Consider the following 13,283-nt stretch of genomic DNA (forward strand, 5'->3'; position numbering starts at 1 on the left):
GCTCATGTACATCAATTTACTCGAGTTCCCCCTTTCGAAATCATAACGCAGCGGTGTCATGGATTCTTTCTGTCCTGAAATTAATCATAGTCTGATCATGTATATACATTTTATTCCCCTTCGCCCTCCCCTCCCATCATCAGCCTTGCCTACTCCGCCAGCAACCCGTGCCCCCTATTAATCTGCACCTTCTTGTCCTCGCCGGCGCTCACGATACCCCACGTCTTATCCCACGCCACCGTCAGCACCTTTGCGCCGTCGCCCGCCGGCGGGAGCTTCTTGCCCTTGAGCCACTCCCTGCCGATCGTGTACGCCGGCTTCACTACGCCCCCCTCCGCGCCGTCTACCGCGCGCGCGCTGCTGCGCAGGTCCCACACGCGGCATGTGCCGTCGTGCGCGCCCGACACCAGCGAGTAGTCGTTGTCCGGCCCGGCCGCCAGCGCGACCACCATGTTGACGTGCCCGCGGAGCGTCATCGCCGCCGTCGCCGCGGCCGCCTCGCGCGGGTCCCCGCCGCGCACAGCAGCGGGTGCTTGGTGATCAGCCGGTCTGCCGTCCGCCCCGTCGTGAGGTCGATCGTCGTCACCGTGTGGTCCTCGGACGCCGTGTACGCCACCGTCGCGTCGTGCGGGTGGAAGAGCGCCGCGGTGACGCGCGCCCCAGCCTCGTGTGCTGAGATCATGGCGAGCGGGCCGCGCTGCGCGGTCGTCGAGCCGCCTGCGAGTCGCGCCTTCTTGGTCGTGTGCGCGCTCGGGAGGCTTTCCGGGTCGGCCTGCGGTGCGGTGCTCTTCGACGTCGACCACAGGCCGACGCGGCCATCGGCCGAGGCCGTCAGCAGGCGGCGCTTCGCCAGGTTCGCGTCCAGCGACAGCACGGCCTTCTCGTGGCCCCAGAGTTCCATGTTGACCCGGAGCGAGCCGGAGGACCCGTTGTCGCTTGCGTCGGTGTAGTCCCAGACGACGACCTTGCGGTCCAGACCCGCCGAGGCGATCTGCTTGGTCGACAGCCACCGCACGGCGTTGAGACGCATTGAGTGGCCACCGCCGCCGGAGCTACCCGCCGTCGACGTGGCGACGACCTCGCCCTGGGGGTTCCACACCCGCACGAGGCCGTCGTACGAGGCACTGGCTATGCGGTCCTTGACTATGCCGTTGTTGTCGTCGCCGACGCGCCGGCCGGCAGCCGACGTCGCCGACAGGCAGTCGACGGCGCCCACCCAGTCGTCGTGCTGGAAACTCGCCTCGTAGGACGGCGGCAGCAGGCTGCGCACGTACTGCAGCGTCAGTGTGCTTTCAGACGAGAGGCCCTCGGTCGCGAGGTACTCCTCGATCGAGGTTGTGAGGAAGGCGCCGTTGGCGAGGAAGTCGAGCGGGATCGGCGACGCGGTGTCGAGCATGGACTCGGAGTTGAGGATGCGGGAGAGGCCATAGCGCTTGATGTCTGCGTTCTTTTGGTTAGGGATACTGCCGTGCTTGAGACCTTTCTGTAAATCACAGCCTTCCAGAGTTGAAAGCGCACATACCGGCTGGGACGAGTAGTTGCCGCTTGGATTCGGGAAGCTCCAAGTCGGCCTCGTTGGTGGTGAAGATCACCTTGACTTGGGCGGTTGGGGCATCCATTGTGGATGAAGAAAACTCAGGGCTGCAAATATGTACACCGCTATTCAATGATATGTTCGTTGGGCCCCGTGTCAAAGTGAAAAAATGGCGAGAGTACTGCACAACAGAACAATGCAAAGAATCGGCCTTCTCAGAAAATGGCACTCCAAAAAAAATTCAAAATTTTGGACGCTGGTGTTGTCAGCCTTGCGTCTGCGCTCCACTGCGGGGAGCTGTTGGTGGGTGCTGAGCCAATGGTAGCGACGCACATCACAAGGCTGAGGTTACCAGCAACAATCCACGAGTATCTCAAGTATTCTTCATGAAACAATAGATGTAGATAAAAAGGCTTGTAATATGCTGTGCTTTATTAATCAAGTCCCGTAAATATGTAATGGCTGTTTCCTCCCATTCCAGTAGAGCCAAGCCATCTCTCCTCTTTCATAATCCAGCTTATCCAAGCTTGTTGTACCGTTCCCGAGCCTTGTCCTGCACAGAGCTGACATACTCGGCATACCCCCCTCGTGTCTGGCGGCCTGCACGTTCTGCCGCATCACCTAGGTTGCTTCCTTCGGCACCGAGACCAACACCCTCTTGGTACGCGTTCGTCTCAACGACCTCGGTCCGCCCCTCGCCACTAGCACCGAGCCCAGCACCCGCCGTCCAGCCCATCTTCGCGAGCAAATTCGCGCCTTTAGATACTGCAGGAGCTGTAGTGGCGGCAGGAGCAGAAGAAATGGACTTGTCTTTTGATGGTTCGTGCTGAGCCACCGGCTTCTTTGGCTGCCTATACGCCTCGCGTCGCTCTTTAGCGCGGTCACGATACTGGCTGTCGCCGCCAGCCGAGTTATCACCTGCGCTCCCCGAAGCAGACGCCGCGGGAGACTTGCCCTGTTTCTGCAATCGTTTGTCGCGGACAGCTAAGCGAGGCAATGCAGCGTTAACCAGCTCTGAGGTTTCCATGGCTGTTTTGTGATTCCTGGACCGCTCGTGGATGTTGACCTCCTCAGTCGACTTATATTTGCGCATGCAAATAAGGCACATTAACCGATCTCGGTCCAAGTACGACTCAGGTTCTTCCGTGTCCTTCTTTGGCATGGGCACCGGTGTATCCGTCCCGGCACCAGCAGATTGTTTATCGGCCTGGCCAATAAGTTTGGACGCAGAGGAGAGTGATATTTTGATAGTGACGTTCGCTGAGGACAGTTTCGGTGGTTGATGCTTCGTCCCATCTGCAGAACCATCTTGTGGTGCGTCTTGTCCGCGGATCTCATCATGTTTGCGCTGCCACATTGCCATTTTCCCAGCCATGGCGAGGGGCTTCTTCGCAGAGTTGCCTAAATTCCCGTCCGCCTTGCGCTTCTTTGCTCGTTTTGCCTCATCTTGCTCTTCAGAAGCAGCCTTTTCTTGGATGCTTGGTGGGGCATCAGGCGCAACCATGCGTTGACTGGGGTAGACGTGTTCGTCTCTGTAGCGCACGCGTATTGATGGGTTGAAGAGTGGATAGAATGTCTTGCCTTCCGTCGCAGGAGTTGGTTCTGTATCATCTGGCAGGAACACACCCAAGTGAATCGTGGAGATGGTGACAGCACAGCCTGCTATGCTAAAGTTTCGGGCCATGTTGAATTTCTTCAGGGCAGCAGCGGCGTCCTCGACGGTCCAAAACTCGGCAAACCCGTATCTAAATGATTCGCCTGTTTGCGAATCGCGCATGAGGAAGACCCTGTGCAGCGAGCCCTGCGATGCGCCATAGCCCTGTCCTGTGCTGGTCGGTGCAGTAGATTTGAGTTTCGGTGCATCGCCACTGGTTCTCACAGGGTCGACCTTCTCAAGCTCGAGCCGCTGCATTTCTCGAGCAAGCATCTCCTCATCGACAAATGGCTGAAGAGGAAATACAACGAGAATTTGCGACGGAGACTCTGCAGCATCTGCAGCACCAGTGAGGCTTTGCTCCCAGTGAACACCAGAAGGGTAGCAGCCGCACCCTCGACAGACAGTTCTGGTTGCAAAGTTGGAGGCCTCGCACTGAGTAGGTTAGTAGTGTTTTGGCAGGGCATTTATTAGTCTCAGAGCTTACCTGCGGGCAGATCCAATCTGTGTTGGGGGCTCGTGGCTCAGCATCGTCTCTGGATCGCGCATAATGCAAGTATGCATCGAACTGGCCGTCTGGTACCTCATCAGTTGAGTGTCTCAAAGTAATGAGAATCTTTGGATAGTGCTCTCGAACAAAGTCGATAGCACGATCGACGTGATCAAACTGAATAAATGCCCGTCGATGACCTGAAGCAATTAGTTGCTGATATACGCATCGATGAACTTCTGAGCACACACCTTTCGACGAGGGTATCCGAACATCAAATGATGGACTCTCCGAAGCGATGGAATTGCTTAGGAGGCTTTCACGAAGCTAAGTATTTGCTCTGCATTAGCCTGGGGTTCATGCCGCAAGCATCGGTGAACTTGTTGGCACGCATGCCAAATGGCGGCTAGTTGGGCAATGGCGCAAGAGTCCTGGAAGACCGCTCTGGCGTCCTGCTTTCCGTGGATGACGAACCTCGTTCTGGGATATGCTGCGCGGGAGCCCTTCGAGGATGACAGTGTCTGAGGGTCGGCCCGCGTCGCGAGCAGGACTCCGCGAGCGACTTCGATACCTGCCCCGGGAATGTGAGCGCCGCAGTGACTCGTCTCGATCACTTGGCCTATCGCGGTGTGTAGCAGGCCCTTCGTCCTCGAGGTACCGAGAGCGGGAGTCGTGGCGAGGCCCTTCGTCGTACATGGAGTCATAGTCGTCCCGCGCGGAATCTCGGTCCCTGCGGTCTCGCTCTCGACCTCCACTTCCGTTGCCATGGCGGCCATGGTGGCGCGGGTAGTCCTCATACTGCGTATCGTGTTGCATATCTCTCTGCTGCCAGCCAGGTTTCCTATGTGAATCTTGTCGGGGAGGAGATCTGGAAGAATCTCGGCGTCCCGTGGGGAAGTTAGCCCAACGCGCCTGAAAATGCGTGGTATGGGTTGACTGGAGACGGCAGAGCGGTCGAAAAAAACAGCATGAATCTCTGGGAAGAGTTTCAGGTTAGATGTTTACCCTGCCTCGGTCGCGAGTAATCGTCTCGTCTGTCTTGGTTGTGCCTGTCGAATGCTCGATCCGGGTCCCAGTCGTCTCGGTCGCGAGCGCCGTGCCGTACGTCGTGGGCGTCGCTCATCGTGGCGATGGAAGTTTTTCCAGGTACCAATCGTATTGGCGATGGCGTTTTATCGGTTTGGCAAAGTTGCAGAATCAAGGGGCTACGGTTGTTGGTTGCTGGTTGGAGGTTTGCAGAAGCAGAGAATCTGGCAGCGTAGCGGATCTGTTCAAGTAACTGACGGTGGGGCTGCCTTGCACAGGTACCTATTAGTTAGTTAGTACGAGCATTTCGGTTTTGTAGAAGAAAGAATCTCAGAGCTGAGAAATAAAACCATATTAATAATATTCACATTGTCCCATTACCATTTTATATTAAAAATCTAGCCAGGCAATATTTTATCTTGTGAACGGCTTCGTTATGTTCGTAAGTACGGATAGAGATGTAGCTGTGCGGACAGCTTTTACCTTGTAGAGCAACACGGCAACTGCTCACATCAACTAGGTCAGCAACAAAAATTAATCATAAAACCCCAAGCACAGGTTCTTCCAAAGTTTGAGTCTACCTATGGATCGCTCATAGCTACCAAGATATTCTCTGGTGGTATTAATCGGCCATCCTGACTGTCATGTATATATACCCAACGCTGGTTTGGACAGAGGAGATTGCTGCCGTACAACCAACAATCAATTCAAAGAAATTCCACATCGTTATCACCATTCCGCCAGAGCCACCAACTTTATACCCGGAGGATCGGGTGCCTCTCGGCGGCCTGTAGCGGCGGCGGCCGATCAGGCGGGCAAATGGCGGGGCACTTTCCCCCAAGCGCCGTCCGCTTTACAATTACAACAGCCTCAGCCCTTTCGTTGACTCTTCGCCTTCCTTTCATCCCCAGCCCTTCCCCCCTCCATAAACCATGGCCTCCCAACCGAACGACAACGACGACAGCGGCGGTCCGTGGCAGCTCTCCGAAGAGGGGTGCCACGTCGCCCTCACCCACTCCCACCTCGACCCCTCCGCCGTCATGAACCTCGTCCGAAGCCCCTCCGCCGGCGCCATCGTCCTCTTCGCCGGTACCGCCCTCCCTCCCTCTCTCCCCTCATTTTCTCCTCCCTTCTAACACTTCCCCCCCTGCAGGAACCACCAGGGACAACTTTGCCGGCAAGCCCGTCAAGCAGCTCCAGTACACGGCGTACCGCCCCCGCGCGCTCCGCACCATGCTCGGCATCGCGCGCGCCGTCCGCGCCGAGCACGCCCTGCGCGGCGTCGCCCTCGTCCACCGCCTCGGCGTCGTGCCTGTCGGCGAGGAGAGCATCCTGGTCGCCGTGTCCGCGCCGCACCGCCAGGCCGCGTGGCGCGCGGGCGAGGAGGCCCTGGAGCGCTGCAAGGACTCGGTCGAGGTGTGGAAGCGCGAGGAGTTTGAGGGTGACGAGGGCGGCGTGTGGCGCGCGAACAGGGACGGCGCGGTGGGCGAGAAGGTGTCCGAGTGAATTTCTTCCAACAGTTGAGCTTGATTCGTTTTTCGTTGGATAAGCCTTTCGGGTATTTATTACACTGTGTACGCGGACGAGTTATGATTGTACCATCACATTTATACGCGGCGAAAGGACATGTTGGTGTCGTGGGCTTACTTCCGAATGGAAGAAATCCAATCTTATTGAATATATACAGAATACAACTTTATATTCAAAAACAAATTGCCTGTCAAATCATTTCCTGCGCCTTCATGCTTTCGTCAATGTAGCCCCGCCATCGCCGCGCACCGAACCATGCTCCTTACTTGCCTGTACTGCAACTGTCTTATAGCCGCCGCGACTTTATGCTTTATTTTCTTTATATTCTCTTCCGGACCTCCTGCAGTGGCCCATGTTGTAGCTCATTTTCGGTATACGGGCGGCGGTTCCTGGAGGTATTGGAATGGACACGGCGGCGGGTGGCAGGCACTGGAGCATCGACCAAACATGACTGCAGCCGTTAGCAAAAGAATAAAAGAAAATTTAGGAGAGAAATCAACATACTGATGTGTCTTGAATAGGCGTCGGTGAATGTCACATCCACACCCAGCCCTTGGACGTCCACGTCATCAGTCAGCGCGGATGGGTATACCACGATGCCGTACTCGATCTGTAATACGCGCCAAAACTCTGCAGGCAACCTATCCTCCTCGACACGTCAGTCAGTCACCCATTATTTTAATCTCTTCAACAAAGCTCCTATCACCGTCGAGAGAGGCCAACGCACCTATACTGCCCACGCTTGATGCAGGCGTGCACAAACAGGCACAGCGTCTCCAGGATCAGCTTCCCGTCTTCCACTGCCTTGCCCAGTTGCGCATCATCGAGCTCGTACACGCGCCGCAGGCGCTCCTTGGAATAGAACATGGCAATCGACCAGCCCTTGGCGATCTTGTCGAGGTCGTCGCGGTCGCAGCAGCATTCGTCCATGGTGGTGGGGTACCTTTGCTGTAGTTGGCTTCGAGAATTGGAATTGGGAAATTCAGTACACCGTTGAAGAAAAGAAGAAGAGAGAAGAAAAAGGTTCAAAATCAAAAATGGAGAAGAAAAAAAGAAAGAGAGAGAAAACTACCCTTTTGACCTTTTGTGCTCTTTAAAAGAAACGTGAGGACTTGGCCAAAAGGGTTGCTGTATGCGCCAGTGGTCGTCCCGCACTCGGCTGGGTGTTGGGCCATCAGGGTGCCCGATTGAGGGCACGTCATCCGCCATCTTGCAGTTCGCATCTTGGGGCCAAAGAGATATCGGTATGGTGATGAATTTTGTATAACACGCTCGCGTCCCGCAAACTCGACTCTTTGCTTTGACAGCTGCATGGCTTGCAGTTGTGGCAGATCTTTCATGTCGGCGGCCGACCAGTTTGGAACGACTCGAGTCGCGCTTGACTTGTAAGGCAGCAACAAGTTCGCGCTCAAACAATGAAAACCATCAAGTTTCAAGTACAGTGTTATCAAGAATATAAGTTCAAGTAAAATCTATTATGTATATGGCCGTAACTCAGGTCTATGCATTGTTGAACCTCCTCATGCTCTTATAACGTAACCAACTTGGTCTAACTCTATAAAATGTAGGCAATAGCTTCGCACCCTTGGCGTGTGCTTCATCCCCACATGTAAAATAGCCCGTCGTGTACATTGAAATTATTTACAGTAGTCTTGATGAATCGTGAGCGGGCTCTATTTACAGAGCGGCGACAGCAGCGGCGACAAGCGCCAGTGCTGCAGCTGCAGCTGCCGAAGGGGCGCGGGCAATGCCAGCAGCGCTGTCCTTCTTCGTACTTTCTTCCTCGGAAGGAGCTGCAAGTAATTATTAGCGGGAATCAAATCAAATACAGGAATGGCAAAAGACGTACCGTCCATGCCCTTAATCGAAGGGATCGGGCTGTTGGCCTTGAGCACAACAACGTTGCTTTCATTGGATTTGGGGTACGCCTGGGCGAGGGCCAGCTCCTTGCGCTCCAAATCATAGACGACATAAGCTGAGCGTAGGAAAGTATCACCGAGAAGAGCGTACTCGGGCTGGTTGGCTGAACTACCACCGGTGCTGAACGGATCGGGCTCCTGGGTTTTGTAGTCGTCGGCGCTGGCAATGCCAAACATGCAGACCTTGTCCATATTTTTGAACAGGCTTCTCAAGGTTGTACTCTTGAAAAGATCCTGGTGATCTGCAAACGAGTTGATGATCATTTCCTTGAGAGGAACGGAAATGGTCTTGCCGTTGAACTGGAAGTTGAACTTGAACTTGCTATCCTGCTTGCTGGCAGCGGCGCAGTCGATAAAGGGCGTGGCGACGTCAGTGACGGAGACAACGCCGAGCTTGGAGTATATGGGCTTGACGATGCGTCCGGGAAGCAGGACGAGAGTGGCGCCCGTGTCGAGGATGGCCTTGGTTTTGAGACTGGGGATGGTGATGCCGTCGGCGGAAACCCCTAGGAGGTTAACGGCGTACGAGGTAACGTTTTCGGAGCCGTGGATGTCGTCGGCGACAAGAGGAAGGGTGGTGAGGTCGCCTATGTACTTTTTGGTATCGATGCCACCGAAGAGGAAGCTGCCGTGGCTCTCGGTTATGGAGTCGAGGTAGAGGCTAAAAGCAGCCGTCTCTATAACGCCATGGGAGACGAGGTTGTCAATGACGGTAGGGTACTCCTTCCTGGCGGCGACACCGACGCTCATGCCTAGACCCATGAGGCCGGTGGCACTGCCACTCGTTCTGGCGAGACCGAGCTGCTGCTGTGTAATTGTAAAGTTGTTACCAACTGTGACAGTGTCGTTGAAGTAGTCGCCAGAGGCAGTGCTGCCGTCGAGGTAGCTGATCTTAAACCCGCCCCTGATTGCGGTCTGGTAGGTTGAACTGGCTGTAGGGTCGACTGTGTGCTGTTAGTTTCTACGAGAAGCGGAGCTGGAAATCCACGGTGCAACAAAGTGGCGAGCTGTTGAGTTATGGTACATACACTGCTTCATGCAAGAGGGAGGAAGACCAAGCTCTGGACGACCATTTCTGCAAAAGTCATTGCCCTTGAGGTTGACCCAGGTGTCGCTAGACCCAGTGTCGAGATGAAAGGTCAGTACCTGCTGGGGGGTACCGATGCCCAGGTCAGCATAATAGCCGCCGCCGGTGACATTGTTGATGGCTTGTAGGTCGACGATGGGATCGCCGGAGCGTCGGTGAACTTTGAGGATGTCGGAGAGCTCCGCGGCGAGTTGCTTGTGGACGTCGACGGTGATGGTGCCAGCGGAAGCGAGGCCGGCGAGGGTGGAGAGGGTGACGAGGTTGCGCATGATGATGTCTAGCAGCAGACGGGGGCCGTTTGGGGAGGACAGAGGAACGACGGCGTCTAGCTGGGCGCGAAAGAGAATGGAATACGGAGAGAATGAGGGTAAATAGAAGGGAATACGGTGATACTGGGGGGCAAAGAGAAAAGAAAAGAAGTCGAGGAGGACAAACGAGCAGGCTGGCGGCTAGCCAAGTATTGGCACACCTACTTACATAGGTACCATTGTATCCGTATTTGGGCTGAAGATGCAGGCAGGCACGGGTTATTTTCAGTTCCACACAAATTGAACGAAGGCAGACACAGTCAAAACAGACAATAATGTTATACTAACCACTGTACCCGTACAAACACAGGTAACCTTACCTCACTTACTGGGGCTTACAGAATGCTACAGATAAGTTACAGGGATACTATAGCGGCCTACCTAGTTGGCCAGCGCTGTCCCTGGAAAGCTGGGATTTAGCGGATTTATTAGCCCGGCTTCGAAGCGCCAGCTCTTAATTTTAGGTCATTTTAGGCCCGGTAAGCCCACTAGGCTGCCTTGCAGTGGATCTTGGGCAACGCTGCCGAGCCGCTAGCAGAGGCATTGCTCGCCACTGGAAGGATCTCAGGTAATGGTAGTACTAAATTATCAGGTTTTAACAAGTCGCCCGACTGCTGTTGAATAATACAAGCTACCTATCAACTCACGGAAATTCAACCCCAGCCGGTTCGGTTGATACATGCATACGTAAAGTGGTAGGCAGCCTCGTCCAATTTAGCGACGTCGGTAAAGCTGGTGGTGGTGCGTGCGGTCTTGGCAGACAAAGAGACAACAAAGATGATGGGTGGCTTGAGGATGACTCGCCCACCAGTCGCATGGCATCACCCACCTTGCGGAGAATTGTAATTTTCCGCCCCGCGATGAACGGTCGCTGCATCTGCTGCGCCTCCAGTCACAGGTTTCCCTCACCGTTCGCAATGTTCGCAATGCCGCATCGCCATCCAAAACGAGGAGTCGCCGAGGAAGTGCGCCAAGCCCCGTGTCCATTGGTTGGTCGTGGCCCGGTGATCTGATGCAGGCGCCTGCGACACAATGCGAGACAAGGGAAGAAAAAGCTCCGGGGTGATGAACCCAACCGAAGTGCACTGGATAACCCTTCTGGAATCATCCAGTCCGCAGCCTGAGCATAGCATTCGGGCAAGACGAGACGACGATCAGAGTTCTTCCCCCACCAGCATAAGCAATACTCGCCTACGAAAATAACAGCACCGTCGCTGTTCTCGGTTCGCATTCTTCCCGTGCCGCACAAGTTGGCGCCAAGTTACAAGGAGCAAAAAGCCAAATTTATTTAAGACCTACCAGTAACGTCACCAAGTCCACTTGACCCCGCCTGTGACTGTGACAGGGCTGACACCAGTCGCTAACTGATAAATAAGCTGCGCCGTCGCACAAGTACCTGTATAAACGTCGACCATGTAGCATACTAATTAATATACTAATTTCCAGTGACATGCCGTTCGCTCCTGCGAATCATGTCTTATAGTCAGCAACCAGTGGAAATGAAAAAAAAAAAAATCTCCGAATTGGAGAAGCAGAAAGAGCAGAAATCATGGTGCGGCCTGGTGCCCCCGCTAGACTATTGGTCCAGCTTACAAGGGGACCCTTGGGTCGCTTGGCAAGGCAACAGATCGATATAGATACAAAAATCAATCTATCCGGATGGTGATAATACCCTACCTAGTTCGTATATTGGTACCCGATCTGGCTATTTGCAGCGCTGGTTTGATTCGCAGCTGGTTCCGTGGTCTGCTCTGCCTTGACCGTAGATGACCATTCTAAACCAACAGCCCCATCTTGGAAACAACATGAGATGAATGTCGCAGCACGGGCTTTACCTAGCCTATTCGGCTTGGCCTTGTCAAAGAGCACAAGAATCACAGTGATATCCGTCCAGTCTCGCAATCCTTGCTGACACCCAACCAAAGTGCACTGTTGAACATGGCCAGCAGCTCAGTTTGATGTACATTCTATATTAGACTACTTGATATCAAGTAAAACAAACGACGATTTCTATTTCATCCCCATGCCGCGCCTCACTCACATCTTGGCCCCCTTCTCCCTCCCCTTGCTGTCCAGCCTCACCACGCCCTCCTGCATGCAACTCGCCAGCAGCGTGCCGTCCGCCGCGAAGATCTTCTGCACCACGAAGCCCCTCCCATCACCGCTCCACGGGCTCTGCATCTCGCTCAGCATCCACTCGTCCGCGCGCACCCTCCGCGGCGCGTGGAAATAGATGCTGTGGTCCAAGCTCACCATCATCCCCAGCCGCGGCCGCTCCTCCCACGCCGCCGGCCCGTCTGCTTCTGTGAAGCCGTCCCCCGCCAGGATGCTGGTCACCTGCGCGCGCACGCTGTCCGGCAGCTCCGCCACGTCGGACGGCGCGAACGGCATCCGCCACAGCCGGTGCAGCCGCGACACCGTCCCGATGAACCAGCTGTCCGACATGTACGCCAGCGCGTTCAGGTGCGCCTGGTGCCCGCCCGCCTCCGAGATGGTCCCGCGCATCCGCGACCACCGCATGTGCCGCCGGCGATCCAGCGGCACCCGCTCGTCGTCCTCCTCCCCGCGCGCCACCGTCAGCGTCTGCACCGGCCCGTGCTTCTCCCACTCGGCCTCCTCGTCCCAGTCCCTGGGCGGGAGCGCCACGCCCTCGGGGAGCGCCGCCGCGTGGTGCACCTGGCCCTCGCCGGCGCTGCCCTCGAGCGTGAACGAGATGGTGGTGGTGAAGATGCAGCGGCCGCGCTGGCGCGCCTGCACGGTGCGCGTGGCGAAGGAGCGCCCGTCGCGCACGCGCTCGACGTGGAACAGGATCGGCGTGGTCCCGGAGCCGGCGAGGAGGAAGTAGCAGTGGCACGAGTGCACGAGGAAGTCGGCGGGGACGGTCTTTTGCGCGGAGGCGAGGCACTGCGCGATGACGGAGCCGCCGTAGATGCCGCGGGCGCCGGGCGGGTGCCACGGCTCGCGCGCGTTGGTGAAGATGTCCTGGGTTGGGTTAGTCAATGCGATGCTGGGGTTCGTCGGTTGGGTGGCGCATCGTAGCAGCGAGCGACCGGGGAAGGGCAAGGCAACAACGTACTGGTCCCAGGATGGCCAGCTCCGTCACCTCGAGCACATTTTCAATCGGCGCCTTGTTCGGATCCGGTGGCGGCGGCCGGAGAAGCGTCGTCCGCTCGTCCCACGCGGGTTTCGTCTCGGGCATTTTTCTTATCTTGGAAATGTAATTGATGTTGTCCGTCCGTCAAGTGCGTCGTCGTAGAATGGCGGCAAACGGCAAAGCCGACGTATGTGGCAACGCCGAGCTGACGATTGGCCGAACAAACGTCAAGAAATGCAAAATGAATGGAATCTCGCCGAGGTAGTGAGTTGAGTGACGTAAGGTGTTGGAGATGTTGGAATAGTCAATGTTATGGTTATGGATGGAATAGGGAAAGGAAAGGGATGATGGGCGTTTGGCGGGCCGAGCTTTTAGATGGTGTCAGATCCAATTGGTTAAGTTGGTTTTATTAGCCGAGGCTCTTGATGCTGATGGAGGCGGCGTTATGCTAATATTGGCCAGTTGGTTGGTTGGCTGGCTGACTTGGCACTGGGCCATGACTAGTTCTGCGCCTACCTGCTACTATGGACGACAACTTTGCCAGGTCAGAACTAGTCAAGACGGATTGCGACGCCAACATAAACTCAGCTGTCAGAAACCGGCCTCGTCGGGGATTTGCCTTGCGTCCCTCGGTCCCCGGC

General features: G+C 55.8%; 6 protein-coding genes across 6 annotated transcripts; 1 reads left to right on the plus strand and 5 right to left on the minus strand.

The window, feature by feature from the left end:
• Positions 1-149: 149 nt before the first annotated feature.
• On the minus strand, positions 150-1,619 carry ISF_03793 (WD40/YVTN repeat-like-containing domain protein; the record flags this gene model as incomplete). The annotated part of the gene is made up of 3 exons (XM_018847399.1): positions 150-549; positions 612-1,440; positions 1,523-1,619. The coding sequence occupies 3 exons, from the start codon at positions 1,617-1,619 to the stop codon at positions 150-152; spliced, it is 1,326 nt and encodes a 441-aa protein (XP_018705606.1).
• Positions 1,620-2,051: 432 nt separating this feature from the next.
• On the minus strand, positions 2,052-4,454 carry ISF_03794 (D111/G-patch; the record flags this gene model as incomplete). Its single annotated transcript, XM_018847400.1, has 4 exons — positions 2,052-3,623; positions 3,676-3,878; positions 3,930-3,994; positions 4,153-4,454. 4 exons carry the CDS (start codon positions 4,452-4,454, stop codon positions 2,052-2,054), a joined length of 2,142 nt encoding a protein of 713 aa, XP_018705607.1.
• A 1,182-nt stretch (positions 4,455-5,636) lies between these two features.
• On the plus strand, positions 5,637-6,210 carry ISF_03795 (Molybdopterin biosynthesis MoaE; the record flags this gene model as incomplete). The annotated part of the gene is made up of 2 exons (XM_018847401.1): positions 5,637-5,793; positions 5,858-6,210. The coding sequence occupies 2 exons, from the start codon at positions 5,637-5,639 to the stop codon at positions 6,208-6,210; spliced, it is 510 nt and encodes a 169-aa protein (XP_018705608.1).
• A 386-nt stretch (positions 6,211-6,596) lies between these two features.
• On the minus strand, positions 6,597-7,164 carry ISF_03796 (hypothetical protein; the record flags this gene model as incomplete). Its single annotated transcript, XM_018847402.1, has 3 exons — positions 6,597-6,685; positions 6,739-6,875; positions 6,962-7,164. 3 exons carry the CDS (start codon positions 7,162-7,164, stop codon positions 6,597-6,599), a joined length of 429 nt encoding a protein of 142 aa, XP_018705609.1.
• Positions 7,165-7,911: 747 nt separating this feature from the next.
• Positions 7,912-9,509, minus strand: ISF_03797 (candidapepsin-4 precursor; the record flags this gene model as incomplete). Its single annotated transcript, XM_018847403.1, has 3 exons — positions 7,912-8,027; positions 8,084-9,097; positions 9,182-9,509. 3 exons carry the CDS (start codon positions 9,507-9,509, stop codon positions 7,912-7,914), a joined length of 1,458 nt encoding a protein of 485 aa, XP_018705610.1.
• A 2,076-nt stretch (positions 9,510-11,585) lies between these two features.
• Positions 11,586-12,747, minus strand: ISF_03798 (acyl-CoA thioesterase II; the record flags this gene model as incomplete). Its single annotated transcript, XM_018847404.1, has 2 exons — positions 11,586-12,530; positions 12,625-12,747. 2 exons carry the CDS (start codon positions 12,745-12,747, stop codon positions 11,586-11,588), a joined length of 1,068 nt encoding a protein of 355 aa, XP_018705611.1.
• Between the last annotated feature and the right edge of the window lie 536 nt (positions 12,748-13,283).

Source organism: Cordyceps fumosorosea (genome assembly GCF_001636725.1).
Source record: "Cordyceps fumosorosea ARSEF 2679 chromosome Unknown scaffold_7, whole genome shotgun sequence".
In the NCBI taxonomy this organism is placed as follows: Eukaryota; Fungi; Ascomycota; class Sordariomycetes; order Hypocreales; family Cordycipitaceae; genus Cordyceps; species Cordyceps fumosorosea.